Raw genomic sequence first — 19,124 nt, forward strand, 5'->3', positions numbered from 1 at the left:
CTGGGCCATGAGCTTGGAGGGAGGAATATTTATGTTTGTTGAAAGGATTTCTCATTCCAATCAGTGGGATTTACTTTGTGGATTAATTCCTAACCTTTGGTCATGTTCAAAATAGGCCAGCAGCATTTTAAATATCTTCTAACTCTGGAGAACCTTGCAGAAGATAAAGTAGTGAGCAGCCATTAGGCCAGAATTTGGCTCCCATTTGGTCTTTTATCTCCCCCTACCATTTTTAATCCAGGAGAGATTTTTAAAATTGATCTCAGTTAGGTTCAAAGGAAGTAATCCTAAAGAAATTCTTTCTTTATTTCATATATAATTGTCCTAATGAAAAGCCACCATATTGTATTGGTTTGAGTGTCGGGCTACAGCTCTAAGAGATGAGGATTTGGATCCTGACTCAATCATGGAGACACACTGGCTCCAAGAACTCTCTGTGTTCTTCCAGATTTTTGGAACACTGTTTTCTATGCATCATGGAATGCTGCAAGAGCCATCCAGCCCGTTATGGGCTCTGTTTCTGAATGAGACTGGAAGGTGTTGAAAGAATTGACTGGAATGGTAGTGAGATATTGACCACCTGCGATATTGTGGGAGATCAAACATCTGAGAAAAAGTCAGTGGGTTCTGACCTCCTGAACTGGTGTCTGGGGAATGGGGTTGGCATCTAAGGATAAAGGGCATTTCCTCACACACACACGCACAGTTAATCAGTTATTTTTTGTTATTAGCTGCAAGATGCAATAAATGCTCTTCCTTTTGCTGGCTTTACTACCTTTCTTAAAACCCCAATGGTGCAGTGGGTTGCTGAATTTGCTGACCAAAAGGTCACCAGTTCAAATCTGGGGAGTGGAGTGAGCTCCCGGTGTTAGCCCCAGCTTCTGCCAACCTAGCAGTTTGAAAACAAGAAAACGTGAGTAGATCAATAGGTACCACTCCGGGTGGGAAGGTAACGGTGCTCCATGCAGTCATGCCAGCCACATGACCTTGGAGGCGTCTACGAACAACGCCGTCTCTTCAGCTTAGAAATGGAGATGAGCACCAACCCACAGAGATGGACACGACTAAACTTAACGTCAGGGGAAAACCTTTACCTACCTTAAAACCCATGTTCTTTTTTTTTAAATGGTCCCCTCAAGAAAACAATCATTTCTTAACTATTTCTTTCTGTTTTTCTTATCTAAAGAGGGAGTTCTGACTTTAAGAGCAAAGCCCCCAAGCGAAGCTGAATTCATTGACTGCTTCCAGAAAACCAAGCTGGCACTAAATCTGTTGGTAAGAAGCAACTTGTTTTGCATGATTTGTTTTCATCTTAACTTAACAGGCAATGATATACCTCTGTACTTTATGTCACCATTCTGTAGTATTACTTAGGTATTCAGCAGGGTGCTTCTCCAGATGGATTTGCTTCTGTAAGTAAACTTGGGTGCAATCTCACCTCTCTACTATAATCCTACCCCAACTCCAAAAACCTACATCAGGAGTCAAGAAATCCCTTCAAAGCCAGTTTTCAGGCAGCTCTAAGGTCTCTGGGGAGTTGGGAAAGCGTAAGGAGGAGAATGTTTTATATAAGTTTCATTTTTATATTCGAAGACCACTTTGTCTCCTGGGACCCTTTGATACTATACAGTGATAGCACTAGGATTGCATGCTAACTGCTGTGAGTCCTCCCTATGGGATTATGGGATATGCAATTTAAGACATGGGATTAAGGGCTATGCAATTTAAGACACTGTACTTAGAATTCTAGGGGCCCCAGTGGCGAAGTGTGTTAAAGCACTGAGCTGGAGACCGAAAGGTCCCAGGTTCTAACCCCGGGAGTGGTGTGAGCGGCCAATGTGAGTAGATCACATTGGCGAGAAGGTAACGGCACTCCATGCAGTCATGCCGGCCACATGACCTTGGAGGTGTCTACGGACAATGCCAGCTCTTCGGCTTAGAAATGGAGATGAGCACAACCCCCAGAGTCAGACATGACTGGAAAACCTTTACCTACTTAGAATTCTCTAAGAAATGTCTGGTGCCTCACCATACTACAGATCCCAAGATTCCCTGCAATGCAGCCATGAGCACTCAAGCCAAAACAGAGAGTTGTAATTGTGTTGTGTCAAAGGGCCTCAGAATCAAAACAAAGCAAACAACTATATATAAGTGTGGTTTGCAATATGCTGCTGCTGTTCCTCTTGGGAAACACCTTAATACTATTGTAATTTGCATGCTTTTATCTTCTTTTATAGATAGTTTTTAAAAAAATAACAGAAAGGGAAACTGCAGGCGCTTTTGCCAAACATTCTTCTACAATGGTGTTCTTAGTACTGGCTGAGAAAAAGAAAAGAGAGGGGAGCTAAATGAACCCCATTTCCATTCCTGGCCATCTGACTGGGTTAATCAATCAACCTTTTAGTCTTTAATGTTTAGCTCTGAAAATCTAAATGTAGCATTATTTCCATCTACAAATATTATACTGTTTGTGTGTGGGAGGAAAATAATACTTCAAGGACACCAATTGCATGCTTGCCTGGAGCCAATTGTTTGTCAGTATTGGTTGGTGTGATCTAAGTAACATTTGATATTCCCCACTTGGTGGAGTTCCAGTTCCCACAGAGGGTGAGGAGGTCAGAGACAGGATCAATGAGTAACCTGGCGCCTGTTCATATTGCAGGCCTTCAGTGGTGCCACAATGTCACTTACAGGAGAAATAGTTAACTAGTTTGAGGAAAGCTAGGCGGGATCTGGTCCTGTGTTGAGTTGCCTGCCATTTCTGTTTTGACAAAGAGGTGTTTTGTTTGCCATCACAACAAGCGCTCAGCAATGTAAATAGGAGGCACATTCATCTCAGCGACTGTCAGCTGCTAACGCAGGACATTTGACTTCCTTGTAAATCCCTGTCATTGTTCTTCCTTTGCAGTGCAGCCGTTTCCAGATATAAATATCTGAGGCTTTGGAAGCACCAGTGTTTTGCAGTGGGTGTCATTACATTAAGACAAATGCCATTTTGCAGATTAAAAAAGCTCTGTACAAATCAGGCTTGGAGTCTAAATGGATATTTAGATTGGAAGTCAAGTGGTGCAATGAACTGCCTTTTTCTTGTTTTTATTATTTAAAGCCTATTAATATTCCCTGTTTCCCTTTTTGTGGGTTACTTAGGCACCTTCTACACTGCCATATAATCCGGATTATGAGATCAGATAATCCACATTATCTACTTTGAACTGGATTATATGGGTCTGCATTGCTATATAAACCAGTTCAAAGCAGATAATCTGGATTTTATATGGGAGTGGAGAAGGGCCTTCGATTCAGTATCTGTTCTCATAACAAGACTTTCTCCTTTGCAGAGCGTCATGAAGCAACTCCTAGAATTTCCTAGTTAGCATTGGCAGTGGGGGCATAGTGGGTGGTTGTTGTTGTTCTTCTTGTTCTTGTTGTTGTTGTTCTTCTTGTTGTGATTATAGATACAAAAAGATGAGTACACAGCAAATAAAATGACTATGCTGGCTTTTGTACTGGATCACACATTGGACACTTCCCAAGTGTCTAGGATTATGTGATGTATCAGTAAATGCAGATCCGAGTAGGGTGGCCTTTTGCAGCTGACAAATGGTAATTTTGTCAGCGCTGACTGTTTTTAAGTGCTGGCCAAGATCTTTAGGCACTGCACCCAGTGTACCGATCACCACTGGGACCACCTTTACTGGCTTGTGCCAGAGTCTTTTCAGTTCGATCTTTAAATCGTATCGTGTCAGCTTTTCCAGTTGCTTCTCGTCAATCCTGCTGTCACCTGGGATTGCAAGATTGACGATCCATACTTTGTTTTTTCTACGATCATGAGATCGGGAGTATTGTGCTCCAAAACTCTGTCAGTTTGAATTCGGAAGTCCCAGAGTAGTTTTGCGTGTTCATTTTCTGTAACCTTTTTCCGGCCTGTACTTTGTCACAGGCAGATAATATTTATGGCACAAGTTCCAATGGATTATTATTATTAATAATAATTTCTTACTCACCCCTTCCTATGGATCCAAGCACTGCTCCTTTCTGATTGTGATTGTTATGTAAATAACATCAGAAATAGATTTGAATGTATCATTTCATATGTCAAAATAACAAACCAGACCTTTGTTGAAATTGCTTCATTTTTAATGTTGTTTTAATAGTTATGGTGCCATTCTATGGAATTGTGGAATTAGTTGCTACATCAAGTATTTAGAATTTTAAACCAGAGAGCTCTAGGAACCTTCTTGAAATATAGCCAATAATTTTAAGTATTTGACAAACTTACAGATCCCAAGGGTCTGTAGGACAGTTGAAGGAGCATTAGTGGGAACTAAAGTAGAATTAGATTGCTGAAACTTTGTATTATGAATATAGTGTCAGTATGAGAGTACGTAAGAGCTGGTGCTGCTCCATCAACCATAGTCCATGTAGTCCAGCAACTCTTTCCAATATTGACCATCTAGAACACATGTGTCAAACAAAAGGCTGTGGGCTGAATTCAGCTTGTCACATCATCTTATGTGGCCCGTGAGCCTTTCAATACCAAGGCAACATAGTTACAGTTATACAGTTTTAACAATTACAAACGACCCTTTGAAAGCAACCACAGGCTGATGAGGCCCTTGATAGAAATGGGTTTGACACCCTTGCTCTTGAACATTGGTTCTCAACCTGTGGGTTCCCAAATGTTTTGGCCTTCATCTCCCAGAAATCTTAACAACTGGTAAACTGGCTGGGATTTCTGGGAGTTGTAGACCAAAACACCTGGGGACTCAAAGGTTGAGAACCACTGCTCTAGAAGCTCACAAACAGGACAGTCCTGGTGTTGGTCCTCACTGTTTGTTCTTCATGGTTCTTTTGCTTCTTCTACACACGTACATGACAATGACTGACTCTGGCTTATAGCTAGGTCATTCCTCTAGTTTAATTTTTATAGGGGTGAATGCTTCCTCCCATGTATTCTTATTTCTATCTAGCTGTTCTCTTCACTTTATTGCCCACAGTCTTGTGATCAGGAACTCTTTTATAGTTGCCCCCAGTATAAGGAATGTCCTCCTCCTGAATTCTTTGTGTTCATTTACATGTCAGGCAACTTCCTGTTTTGACAGGTGTTTACATTTTAATTTGTTGTTTTTATTATTAACTTTATTGCTGGCTTTAAACCAGCTGAATATTTTATCATTTAAATATTGGCCATCTCATATATTTAGTTGTTTTTCTGTTGTTATTTTTTGTGATTTTTATTATTGTAAACTATAGGTATGCAAATCTGATTAACAAACAAATAAAGCTAAACTTATTAGCCTTCATTACATCAAAAGGAGACTGGAGATATGTGGCCAGCGAGCTTCCATTCACTGAGAATACTAGTTTGAAAACAATTACAGTAATATTTAATTAATGGCCTTTGGTTTTCCAAGAGGAAAACTATATTATTTCTTAAAAAATGTTTTTATTAATTTGTTAAAATGGTGTATTTTATCTCCTCCCATAACAAAAAAAAAATCTCAGCATATGCTACAAAGAACAAAAAAACTACATTTTGTAAAACAACTTCCATTGGAAGTTGACCATAGACTTGCGCTGGAAGACCTACAAATGTCCAGAGCAGTGGTTCTCAACCTGTGGGTTCCCAGGTGTTTTGATCTACAACTCCCAGAAATCCCAGCCAGTTCACTAGCTGTTAGGATTTCTGGGAGTTGAAGGCCAAAACGTTTGGGGACCCCCAGGTTGAGAACCACTGGTCTAGAGAAAACATTTTTCTCAGTTGTGTGTAGGGCAACAGCAGATGCAGCAGCAAATACAACAATATGTGAATAATCAAATCTGCAAATGCTTAACTCATGAATGTGGAGAACTGATTGTAATACAATTTAAAAGAGTTTGCATTGTGAATGCACAATCAGAACCCAATGACCCATATAGACTTATGCATATGTCACCTTCATATATAGGTCAATGGGAGATTTTGGGGGCAAAACTATGGTATCTGATGAGCCAAGGATAAATTGAGGGTCATTCCATAGAGAAGTAAAAGCACCAATGCCATCTCAAGGGGCCAGCCACCTTAGGCCAGTGCCATCATTTTCCTGCCCAGGTATTCAAGATGCCAGACGCAGCACCATGATGGAGAGAGTAGAGGGCGTTCGTGCTTCTTGTAGGTTCTCCTGAGATGGATTATACTTTCACCTGTTGCCACCCTCCTCTAAAGAAGGGCATGGTTCCTTTTTTATAGGAGTACTCATAATGACAAAACATTTCTATATGTATCCATAAGTATATAGGATGATTGGACTCCCATGCCAGTGTTAACACCCCACTGATATGCTTGTCAATGTTGTTCTAGTCTTTTGCTTTTTTTGGGGGGGGGGGGTTCCATTCTGGTTATGACCCCTGATTAAAATTAAAATCTCAACTCATTTTAATTTTCAGGCAAAACTGAGAAAACATATCCAGAATCCAAGTGCTTCAGAATTGGTGCACTTCCTCTTTGGACCACTGGAATTGGTACAGTCCTCTTAATCATGCTCTCCGTCTTCTGCCTCCTGCAATTACCCCATAATCACCAATAGCCAGAGTTGCTTGATTATGGATACTCTTTGTATTTGGGTTCCATTTATAAATCTCTTATAAATTAACCATGCTTTAAATATGTATAATGTGTTTAAATGTGTTTCCAAAAAAATAGTCTAATAGTCTGCTGTAGCTGAAGAGGAAGATGAAAAATTAATGCCTACAGTTCATTCCTGACTTAAGGTGACCCTATCGCAACATTTAATTGGCAGAATTTATTTTTACCATTGCCTTTCTCTGCAGAACCTTTGCAGGTTCCAAACTGCATTAATTCTAAACTGTAGATGTACCCACAGTCTTTTTTTCTCTTTATGTTTATACATTTTAATGTATTAAGTTCGTTCAGTTGTCCTTTGGTTAGTTTGAAAGGAGTGCCCTCCCTCATTCTAGCTTCTTGTTCTGTTTGAATGTGAGTGGGCACTGAGTTGATTTATACTATCCTAAATTAACAGTCCTTTTCAGCCAGATAGCTTGAAATATATTTTGAAGTTATCTTTATGTAATTTCCCCTGTTTTAATCCAGATTGTTAATAGCTGTGGTGGTCCTGACCTTGCAAGGTCTGTTGTCAGCCCACTTCTCTCTAAAGATACCACAGATTTCCTGAAAGGACATCTAACCCCGAAGGAGATGGCACTGTGGGAGTCCTTTGGAGAGACCTGGACAAGGTCGCGGTAAGTTGAAGCAGAGCCAGAAAGCAACCCAGGAAAGAATTTGGAAATTGGTTGAGAGAAGATCATTCCCTTAACAGGCCACTTGAAGTGAAGCAATAACAAGCATTCTCCATCATTATTACATCTTTTTACCAAGACTGGAAATCAAGCCAGCTTGCATAGTAAAAAGATTACAATGAAAAGCATATAGAAAGTCAACAATATGCCCAAAATTATCATGAAAACCAAATTAAACTATGAATAGTATTAAAAATATAGATATTGAACACATATTTAAAAGTTAAACAATACAATTTATAAACAATAGACCATTTATTTTCCGTTTATGTTCTAGAAGCCAAGTCCTTGTCTGCTCATGGAAACAAGCAAAGAGGGGCCAATTTTAATAATAATAATAATTATTATTATTATTATTATTTTAATTTTTATACCCCGCCCCATCTCCCCGAAGGGACTCGGGGCGGCTTACATGGGGCCTTGCCCGATACAACAATATAATAACAACAACAAAACAATAAAACAATTATCCCAGCAATAAAAACATCACATTAACCTTCCTAGGGAGAGAGTTGCAATGTCTAGGGGCAGCTACTTAGAAAGTCCTCTGTCATAGCTGGCAATAAATGTGTTCAGTTTGTTTAGAAAATGGAGCAGAGCATTTCAGTGTGTAATCCTGGCATAAAACATCAGAACAGTATTATTCAAGCAGGTTGCACATCCACCTTTACACAGTCTACAACCACAATCCCCTCTCCAATTTATATGCCTGCTAAAGGTTCCAAAGAGAATACTGAAGGCAGATAACAGTGAGGCTAGGCATAACTCCCTGGATCAACATTATGCGCGCACACACACCCTCCTCTTGCCTCTATTCAAGAGATTGAAAATTTAGAAAAACCTGCAGGACTTGTCTACTGAAGCCAAAAAGTGGCAAAGGGGGTGAAAGGGAGGAACACTTTTCTCTAGTCTGAACTTTCAAAGTGGCAAATATAGACTAGATTAGAAAAATATGATGTGTAATCTGTGCTTCATATGAAATAGCTTCTTTGTTATTTGTCTCCAAAGAGCGGAGTGGCCAAGAGACGCCAACATCCCAAACTATATTCCAAAATTCCGAAACGGCTGGGAGCCACCCCTGGAAATCTTCCGCGGAGCCCCTTGGGAAATAGATATTGGCCACTTGCAGGAAGAGGTGAGTTTCCATCTTAATCCTCCTGCACTTCTCCTCCTAACGTTATTCCACTCTACAAACATTCAAGTAGCAACATTGGGGGACCAATGTTGCTTTAGAAACCTGCAGATTCTGTGTTCACCTGCTTCAAGCAAATAGCACCTGATTCATCTCAGAAGCAAACACTTTGTTTTCTTTGTCAAAATTGCACATGTTACTGGCAAGACTCAGAATTGTTAGGTTTGCTGAGACATATGTAGGTGAAACAGTGGTTTTGCTTTGGTCTTGACTCCATTGCTTACACCAGAATTGAAACATTGCTTGGTCTTTATGCTACGTTGACTACCACACTTGTGGCCATAATTCGCCACTGACAGTATCTCCCTCCCATTTGTTCTTCTTAGTCCTAACTTAGGCCTACACTGCCATATAAAATCCAGATTTAGCTGCTTTGAACTGGATTATATGGCAGTGTAGACTCATAATCTAGTTCAAAGCAGATAATGTGGGTTATGTTCTTTGTGTAGAAGGGGCTATAGTTTCCAGTATATTTATAGCAGTGGTTCTCAGTCTGGGGTCCCCAGATGCTTTTGGCCTACAACTCCCAGAAATCCCAGCCAGTTTACCAAGTGTTAGGATTTCTAGGAGTTGAAGGCCAAAAACATCTGGGGACCCCAGGTTGAGAACCACTGATCTATAGGCTCACGTTACTGTATTTCTTCTTTGAGGTTCAGTTGCTTTCTTTCTTGTGATAAAAATGCTCCACTGTTTCTTCAAAAAAGAGGCACCTGTTTTCCTTTCAGAATTCATTTCCATGATTTTGAATGACACTTAGATACAGTTCTATATAACGAATTTCTATTGAAAAGAATGCTCTTTCTCTGTTTTATCTTTAAAGCTATCATCGTCTCCTAATGGCTATTCCAGTCGTAGCATAAAGACAGTCCAGACATCTGATCAAATGCACGCAGTTGATGCCTTTACACAGCTTGTTTCTCAACATGTAAACAGGTAATTTCTAGTGCAATGAACTGAATAATCGGCATTCAAAGTCTGGCATCACTATCTGTCACAGCCAGGCAAATGTGAAGCCTACGGGCTCAGGGCCAAGATGGAGTTGACTTTTTAAAACTGACTAGCATTGTATCTAAGTATTGGGTGAGATCCTGATGTTGCTATTCTATTTTTTTACAGTAGGCACATTGTTTTCTTTAATATCTACTGTATATTCCCCTCTTGTCTATATTTCTATCATTCACCTTGGTGTCCCCTCCCCCTGAGCCACTTCTTTTTATATTCTCTGTCCAAAATTTCATTTCCTCTTATGGAGGTAATTCTCCATCCTTCTTTTAAAATCCTTTTTCTATAAATTTTCCCCAAACTTCATCAAAATATTTTTTCCATATTCCTCTTTTAACTTTTTAATTACATGTCAACTTTTCATTTATTGCTAATTTCCATAATTCCTCATATTTCCTGATGTTGCTATTCTCTTCTGTCTCCTCAGTCTCACTGGACACTGCCCCCAAGTTCACTGGTGGGCAGATGAATTGAGATGAAAGACTGATAGATTGATATTATTTACTTTACTGATAGATTGATATTATTTACTTTATTGATATAACAATTATTTACTTTATTTTTATCCTGCATTTCTCCCATTATAGGGATTTAAGATGGTGGTGGTAGCCTGTACTTAACCAGGTTAGGCCAGTAACTGAGGAGAAGTTTCTCTGGCCCCTTCCACACTGCCCGCATATCCCAGGATTTGATCCCTGATTATCTTCTTATCCCAGATTATCTTCCAGTGAAGACTCATATAATCCAGTTTAAATTAGATAATCTGGGATCAGATCCTGGGATATAGGGCAGTGTAGTAGTGGGCCTCTGTCTGCACTACTCTGGGCTGGTGTCAATGTGGAGAGAGAACTTGGGGAGTGTATTTTTTTTATTTCATACATTTGTATCCCATCCTTCTCACCCCCAGGGCAGTCATTAGATGCCTAAACCAAAGAGTTATAAAACAATTACAATTAAAATGGATATTTAAAACATCAATTATAAAAACATCATTTAAAAATTGCACAAGTCTAAGTCATAGTCCAGGGTCTGTCCATTATCAGTGTAGAGTAGCACAGGGGCCAGTATGAATCTGGCATGGCTATTTCCGGCCACTGCTGGCCTTGCCAGCCTAGAACAACACACCTGATGGTTTGGAAAAATCACCAATTTCTCTTTCTGGGGGTGGGCAGAGGCAGCAGAGAAGCTCCAGTGGTTAGCCACTGGCCACAGAGGAGAAGTGTTGCTGCCTGCACTTCCCAGGAACCTATGATGGTTCCGCTGTGATTCTTGCTGCTGACACAGTGGCGTGCGAGGAAAGACAACAAAAAGAGGCAAAGGTGCTGCATTAGATCCCAGAGGGCTACTAAGTACTGCTTTTCCCCCTTCCACCCAGACCCATCACCTCAGAGGTGAGACCCAAGTTATGGGGGCCTTGTCCAGTGCCTCATAGACCTGGAGCCAATCTTCTGCAGGTTGTTTAGCCCAAGAAAAGGAGGAGGGAGGAGTCTAACAGTATTTGGAAGCCCACAGTTTCCCCAGTGCTGCTATAAACTGTATTTTGAACTTGTTTATGGAACAGTAGAAGATGGAAATTCTCCTCAATATTTCCTGCTTCCTGGCCTCAGATGTTCTTTCCAGTGACTCATTCTGTTACTGGCATGTTCAAACTATTTAAACATCACTCACTGATCTGCTGTTTATAAGCCACTTTTTGGGGGGTGGGAAATGCTGGAAAAGATTACCACCGCCCTTCCTGTCTGGTTTGTTAGAGATGTTTCCCATTATAATTCCAAATCCAAGTCCATAACAACTTCTTGTAATTGCGGTTGTGTGTCTTCAAGTCTTTATGACATGCATTGACCCTAAAAGGAACCTATTATGAGGTTTTTTTTGGAAACATTTAATCAGAAGGAATTTGCCATTGCCTTTGTCTGAGGTTGAGAGAATGTGGCTTGCCCAAGGTCACCAGGTGGATTTCTATGGATGAACAGGAATTTGAACCATGGTCTCCAGAGTCAGAGTCCAACACTCAAACCATTATAAAAGGCTTGCTTTCTCTACAACCTCATCTTTTATTCAACCATGGGGTTTTATAAAGTTTCAATAACCAAAAATACCATACATGGTTCCAAAGTACAAGAATGATAGCAGTACATGACAGGAACTCTCTTGACTAGCTCAGATATTAATTGATAGTGCATAGGAGGCATTGTTGGTAAATCAACTGCCAAAGGTATTGGGAAAAAAATTTAAACAGAAGAGGAGGGAAAAAGAAACACACTTAAATGGTCTATTTTTGCTTCTAGAGCATTCCACAATTGCCAGTTTAACAAGAACCTGCTCAACACCAACCTCCCTTTCACCTCCAAATTACACCAGGAAATACAGGGTGTTTGTAAAAGATGGAGCCGATTCAAAATCGCTGTATCTCCAATCATGAACGGCCCATGAATAAAACTCTTGAATGCGATTTTCCTGTTTCTTGGCAGGGGGCTGGACTGGATAGCCCACAAGGTCTCTTCCTACTCTATGATTCTATGATTATCACAACTTGAAAGGGTGAAGAATTTCAAAGGATTACCATTAGATGTCTCTCCCTGCTCATAAACAGACCCTAGCCTCAGTCATTTACAAGATAGCAAGCCACAACATCAGGCATAATTAAATATTCTCCATTTGCTGAAGTAGTTTTTCAATTTGTTTCTGGCTCAAAATTGTTAGTAAAACTTGATAACTTGATAAACTGTTTGTAACTTTTTGTGTAATGGTAACAGATTGCCATTGTGAAATATACTGCTTTGAAATTGGTTTGATCATTTTTAAACAACCTATAGACCTCTGATAGTGATATCTATGCAGATTTTGGGGTGGTACAGTCCATTGCAGCTTTGCAGTGTCAAAAGTTAGCACCGACACCCACTGCAGTTCCTCACCTCCTAAATCAAGTGATAGCCCAGGAAGTCTTATGTGCATCATTTATATTGAGAATGTTTATTGCCTGTTTGGATTAACTTTGTGGTGCAAATGTGCACATCCACTGCGCATGTGGTAGCCTCTTTCTCTGTATTCCCCCTTCCTGGACTGAGACAGCTGATCTCAAAAACTTCAATTAAATTGTGTACAAACACTGTAAACTCTAAGTACAGGAGACAGGGTGGCATGTGAGGTGTGATTAAGGAATGAAATACCAGTTTGAGAGAAAGAGAGGTAATAAGATGTATTATAAGAACTGCTTTAAAGGATAAGTTAGTGGCTTCATATGCTATGCTAAGTTATGTGCCAGGAAGAGGTGGTGGGAGAAGAGTTTGTTATTGTTATCTGTAGGTTCTGACTTATGGCAACCCAATAAATTAGAGATTTCCAAGGGTATCACGTCCCTAATAGTAGGACAAGACAGTGAGAAAACAGCTGGGTCACATTAACTATTGGACTCCCTGTAGACTTCCTTCATTTTATGTTAAAACGTGTTATTTCCACTTTCAATGTTATGAATCACTTACCGACACCTTACAGAAAGAGAGGTCAGTACAGGTAAATATGGTTGATTCCCATCCCATGATGTTGTGTGGTGGACTATGTTGAACTACAAATCTGGAGACCAACCTACTTGGCCATGGAAACCACATGCTCTCAGCTTCAAAAAACCCTATTATAGGGTTGCTGTAATTCAGAAACAACACAACAGCAAGAGCAACACCACTCTGCCGGGAGGGGGGGGGGGCATAAATTTTAGTAGCCACACATTTATGTAAGTGTTAATTATCAAAAGAAACCAAATTCTTTTCTTTTATTATTCTATCTTGATTATGGTTACAAAGACGAGTTGTATAACACTGCTTTGTACAAACAGGGATGCTTTAAAGTGGTACCTAAACTGAATCTAACTAGAAAATACATGTGATTTCAATATGGTTTTGTACATTAGACTGCTTCGGTAAGTAGAAGAGGCTAGTTCTAATCCCTTCATGTCTTTCTTTCAGAAATTTGGAGGCACAGGGTATGACCCCAACAAAGAGATATGCCAAAATTCAATATGATTTCACCGCTCGAAATGCCACTGAACTTTCTGTGCTGAAGGATGAAATTCTGGAGGTAACATAATAAAACCAATAAGGTTCCTTCCACCTCACAAATAATCATAATAGAGGCTTAATCACCTTTGCCATATACCTGTCTTTCTATCTTCCATGACAGTGGGGCTCTACTGAATTGGAGAAACCCTTCCAAATAGAGGGATTCAAATCAGTTTCACAGATTTAAGAGGCTGAGAACCTCTAGAAGCCTTTTAAAGGTCCCAAGGCTTGAGGTTCCACACTCATGTGGTATACAAAACCTCTCATTCTCCAGAGCTTCCAAAGGAAAGAAGGTGAAGTCTGTATGCAGCATCCCTGCTTAGCATTATAGAGGTTGCTTGTATGGTTTTCACTCATGTTACTCATTAACAAAAGCTTCCTGTGAGCCGCTGTAGGAGAAATATTCTGGGAGAAAATAATGTTCAGGAACAAGAAAGGTGATGTGCTAGACAGCAAGAAACACTGTCAATCCTGCTTTTCCTTCATTACAAATACAAAAAACGTCCACACATTGCCCCACTTCAAATTATCAAACTTATAAAGAATTGGTTTTTTTGGTTGACTAATTATTTTTTATGTTCCTAGGTTTTGGAAGATAACAAACAGTGGTGGAAGTTGCGAAATCGAAGTGGGCAGGCCGGCTATGTTCCATATAATATCTTGGATTTGGTAAACCTGGAGGATTATGGAACAATTGAACAGGTCAGAATAAGCTATCAATGAATTGCAAGTGGATATTAAGGAGTTCTTTAAACCAAGTCTCATAGAAATAATTAGTACATTGGTGTTTTCATTAAAGTAACTAATCCCTCTTTATTGTAAATATGTAAGGAGGTAGATCTGATGCACACACTGCATGGGCTTACACAGTTTCTCCAGGCCATGGAGCACCTTTCCAAGGAAGGCTCCTCCCTGTTCCTCCGCTGACAGGCAAAGATGTTTCTGTTTGTGTGTTTTGGAAACTGACTCCCAGGAACAAGGCTTCTAAATAGATGGGCGTTGTTCTTCAAAACTGTTATTAATTGATATCCATTTACAACTTTTTTAATGCAATGGTGTTTTTTAAGTTTAAGTTATCATCACTGTGACCTTACACTGAATTCTGTTGTGGCTTTATGCTGTCACAAATGCTGTTACACAAGCGTGGTGTTGTGTTCAGGACTGGCCAAGCCCTGTGTTAATAGTAAGAATGGTTGTGTTGCCTGGCAGATTGCACAAGTGTAGCCCAAATATGGGACGATGCATGGCAATACCTCTCATTGTGCAGCTGGTTACACTACAGCGCAATCCTTGTGCAACCTTATGTTTTGCAACCCATGACCAAGGTATGAGCACATGTGAACACACACAAATACACACATTCACTGTGCTCCCCTCCTTCCCATACCTATACGCTTGTTCCTTTCCACATCTCAGTGTGTAGTGATGGAGAGATTAAAACCTACTTTCCCTTCCTGATGAGACCTAGAGATTGCTGCAAGGAGAGAGTTAGTGTGTGAGAGGGAGAGGGAGAGACTTCATATATTGTACAAGAGAGAAGTTGTGATAATTTTGCTCCGGTATCTCTTCATGCCGGCAGTAATGACTGGAAGGTGGTGTTTATCTGATTTTCTCCTCCTGACGGGGTAAAAGAATAAAATAGTACTTACACGTTTTTGCTCATTTTCAGAAATACAGAGGAGACTTGAGTCCAAGGGGAACGGGACCTTCCAGCCCTTCACATAAATTACCTGCTAGCTATGCTGGGGATAAATGGGGAAGTGAAATGCTCGCCCGTAATTCTCCTGATGCCAAAGAACGTAAGTAGAAAAATGTGCTTTGCTCTGACTCTTTTCTGCTATAACTTTTTCACAGCACTTTTCCCTTCCAAATACTAGTCTTTTAGGTTGATATTTCAGCTAAAATATTATTTTAGCAGTATAGTATATGTTGGTTCGAACAAACAGGTGTGGGTTTTTTAAGAAAAAAAAACCAAAAGACATGTATAGAAAGGACAATTTCAGACGTTAAATATGTAAACGAGGATTTGTTCCTTTCCAAATTGTCAAAAGGGAGCAAATATCTCATCTATATCACGAGCTTCATAATGAACATGTCCACTCTTTAGAGCTTAAATCAGGAGTGGGCAAAGTCCAACTCTCCTGATAATCTTGGACCACAAATTCTGGCATTGTTAGTTATGCTAAATAGAGGAGATGGCAGTTGCAGTAGTACAGTATCTGGATGGGTGCACTTTGCCCAACCTGCCTTAGATCTTGCTGAGGGTGGCTGTTTCAGTTGTTCTGTGGGAACCATAGTAGAGAATAGCTCTTTCTCCTCCCCTGATTTTCCACATGTATTTAGCTCTAAAAGGATGAGACACCATCTTATGTGAGCAATCTGCCACTATCTCATAAGCAGGCAAAGCAGTTAAATCATCAGTAGGAGCTCAGATGCCTTAGTAATGCAATTTGGTAATGGGTTGCTACAAGTCTTTTGGTAATTTGGTAATGGATCTGCCAGAAAGAGCTGCATCCAAAATAGATTTAAAGTCTAGAAGTCAGAAGAGGACCACCTAATCCTTTTTCCATGCTGTTCTTCTACTTCCAGTTACTTTTCCTAGGAATAATTTTTCTCCTCATTGGATTCAGAATGTGAATGTATGCATTTTCAGTTGGTTTAGACCAGGGGTTCTCAAACTTTTTAAGCTGAGGTCTGGTTCACGTTTCCTCAGACTGTTGAGGGGTCAGATGATAGATTGAGCAGAACATGAACTAATTCCTATGAACACTGCACATACCTTATTTGTAGTGCAAAAAAACATGAAAAATCAATACAATATTTAAAATGAAGAACAATATTAACCAACATAAACTTACCAGTATTTCAATGAGAAGTGTGGGCCTGCTTTTGGCTGATGAGATAGTCAAGTTAATTAGGATTGTTGTTGTGTGCCTTCAAGTTGTTTAAGACGTAGGGCAACCCAAAGTCTAATGTTTAGACTGGGAGTCAGGTAAATGACCTTAGAGGGCCGCATCTGGCCCACGGACCTTCATTTGGAGACCCCTGGTTTAGACAATTGGGGGGAGAGTGATTTAGGGCCAAAATGCTGTGAGTGGGAAGAGGCAGGGGGTGGTACAAACATATTTTCTCTCCTTTATTCCCTGAATGTGAGCAAGTCATTTATCTTGTTTGTATATCCCATTTTTTTCTATTTCTGTTTTGGAAATCTAGCTCAGTTAAAGTACAGCACAATTCTAGATGTGTCTGTTAACAGATGTATGTTTGAGTGATTTCAGTGGGTCTTACTCCCAGTGAAATGTGCACAGGATTGCTGTACCAGGCTTCAGTCAACTGAATGGTTGGGGGTTAATTTGAAATGGCACTGAAGACCAGTCTCTTAGGCAGGCCTATCCAGATAATTTTTAAATTATGAATTTTGAACTCTGTTTTTAATATATATTGGCTTTATATGCTCTTTTAACTGCATTATATTTTCAATCTGTTATGGTTCTTCAACTTGATCTATAGGAAAGGAGGGCAATAAATTAGTATTTTTTACTAGAATATGCATGCAAGTACTGCAATTACTATGCAATGAAGTCATACTTGATCCTCCCAGTTTCCACTTAGTGGGCAGCAGCGGAGATCTCTCTTATTGCTTGGAATGCAGCTGTCTGCCATTTCTGCTCCCTCCGTGAATGATTCTCATTGCAACAGACAGAAACAAGATATATGTTGTAATTCCCCCTTGCACTGGTGATTGCTCGAGCAAGAGGAGCACAACTGTTAACCAATTGCTTTCTGAGTCACATAGGAACAGCTCCCCATTGATTTCAGTAGTAGTTTCCCAGTAAGTACAAATTGTGGGACTTTTATAGTTCCTAACTAGCCCCTAAACTAGGCATTATATAGGGGCCATGAATACAAAACACAAGTATAACCCACCAGGTTACACTTTCATAACTGCCATGCAAGATTCTAGCCCTTACTATGCTATGAAGTAACATAAGTGAGCACTCTCATTTTAAAAGCATTCTATATTTATTATAATAAAGGGATAATGAATATTTCAAAATATTATCCCCACTTTAAACAATGAGTGACAAATTTGTTTATTAAATTATATGTTATTGTGCTTCCTTCAATATCTCATGGTCTTTGAAGATTTGGTTATATATAAAATTGAATCAATTAATTAGCACAAAGGAAATTTAATTCCTAATAATCTCTTTTTCTAGTTGATTGAATTTAAATAAACTTATATTTTAACATATTGTCATACGAAAGCTGACTGGCACAACCTGGGGATCACACAGTGAACACATCTGCCCTTGTGCTTTGCTACCCTGCTGCTGAATACACATACCCAGTGTAGAATACATCTCACCACGTTAAAACAGTGGATATGGCTCTTAATGAGACATGCCACATTATCACACAATGTCTACGCCCTACACCGCTGGAGACATGATGCTATTTAGCCAGTATTGCAGCGCCTGACAACCATCAGGAAGTAGCAGCCTGTAATGAAAGGACCAAGGCATTGACATCTCCAGCCCGTCCTCTCTTCGGATATCAGCCAACATGCCAATGCCTTAAATCAAGAAGCAGCTTCCTAAGATCCACAGAGCTACTCGTAGGAATACCTCAACAAGCCAGAGTCCAAAAGTGGCAGGCTAAAACCTGGAACCTCAATCCATGTCTGATACCACATGAGAAACTCCCCCCTGGGCACACAGAAGACTGGGTAACTTGGAAGGTACTGAACAGACTGGATTCTGGCACCACAAGATGCAGAGAGTATCTTAGAAAATGGGGCCACAAAGTGGAGTCCACAATATGCGAGCATGGAAAAGAGCAAACCACAAGCCACTTACTACAGTGCAACCTGATCCTTGTCACATGCACAATGGAGGGTCTTCTCACAGTGACACCAGAGGCACTCCAAGTGGCCAGCTTCTGGTCAAAGGAAATCTAGTATAATACCAAGTTTATAACTCTGTGTTTTTAAATACATTATAACTGTATCCTCAATTTGCTTCTGACACGATAAATAAACGAATATTGTCATAGGTCTCCATCTATTGAAACAAACCTAGGAACATTTCATTTTTTGTAATTGGAATCCTAAATATCCACCACCCTCAAATATCTGTTTTGTTTTTAGAACTGATACATCACATGGATGAAGTCAATGATGAGCTGTTGAAAAAGATTTCCAATATCAAAGTCCAGGCCCCACCAAGAAATTTTAAAGTTGAGAAGGCTCAGCACGTTCATGCACCCTTGACTTTTGAGTCCAATGCAGAGGAGGTCAAAGCTTGGCTGGAAGCAAATTCTTTCAGCAAAGGGTGAGTTCCCATGAATCACTTGCAGCTCTCCCCACCATTCTCTTTCTTCTCTTTGAGACAGTTGGCAACTTGGAATAGCAAAAGAAAATGTTCTTAACAAATAGGTCATTTGCATAGTCAGAGCCTGGGTATGTTATTGGTAGCACTAACAAGTTGTCATTAATGCAAACCAATACTTAGCTCTTAAGATATGTGTGTTAATCTGTTGATTCCATTATATTATAAATTTAATATATCACCCAACAA

The 19,124-nt window shown here is 39.9% G+C and overlaps 2 protein-coding genes across 2 annotated transcripts in view; one reads left to right on the forward strand and one right to left on the reverse strand.

Moving 5' to 3' along the window:
* Positions 1-19,124, forward strand: part of eps8l2 (EPS8 signaling adaptor L2) — a 141,337-nt gene that overhangs the window by 116,937 nt on the left and 5,276 nt on the right. Inside the window, exons 11-19 of the mRNA XM_008108264.3 lie at positions 1,187-1,275; positions 6,427-6,501; positions 7,091-7,239; positions 8,305-8,431; positions 9,309-9,421; positions 13,453-13,564; positions 14,131-14,247; positions 15,215-15,344; positions 18,695-18,878. Coding sequence (XP_008106471.2) covers positions 1,187-1,275; positions 6,427-6,501; positions 7,091-7,239; positions 8,305-8,431; positions 9,309-9,421; positions 13,453-13,564; positions 14,131-14,247; positions 15,215-15,344; positions 18,695-18,878 — 1,096 coding nt within the window. The remainder of the gene's footprint in view (positions 1-1,186; positions 1,276-6,426; positions 6,502-7,090; positions 7,240-8,304; positions 8,432-9,308; positions 9,422-13,452; positions 13,565-14,130; positions 14,248-15,214; positions 15,345-18,694; positions 18,879-19,124) is intronic.
* gatd1 (glutamine amidotransferase class 1 domain containing 1) overlaps positions 1-19,124 on the reverse strand; it is a 112,500-nt gene that overhangs the window by 58,292 nt on the left and 35,084 nt on the right. The window lies entirely within an intron of this gene.

The sequence above is a fragment of the Anolis carolinensis genome, chromosome 1 (genome assembly GCF_035594765.1).
Source record: "Anolis carolinensis isolate JA03-04 chromosome 1, rAnoCar3.1.pri, whole genome shotgun sequence".
NCBI lineage: Eukaryota > Metazoa > Chordata > Lepidosauria > Squamata > Dactyloidae > Anolis > Anolis carolinensis.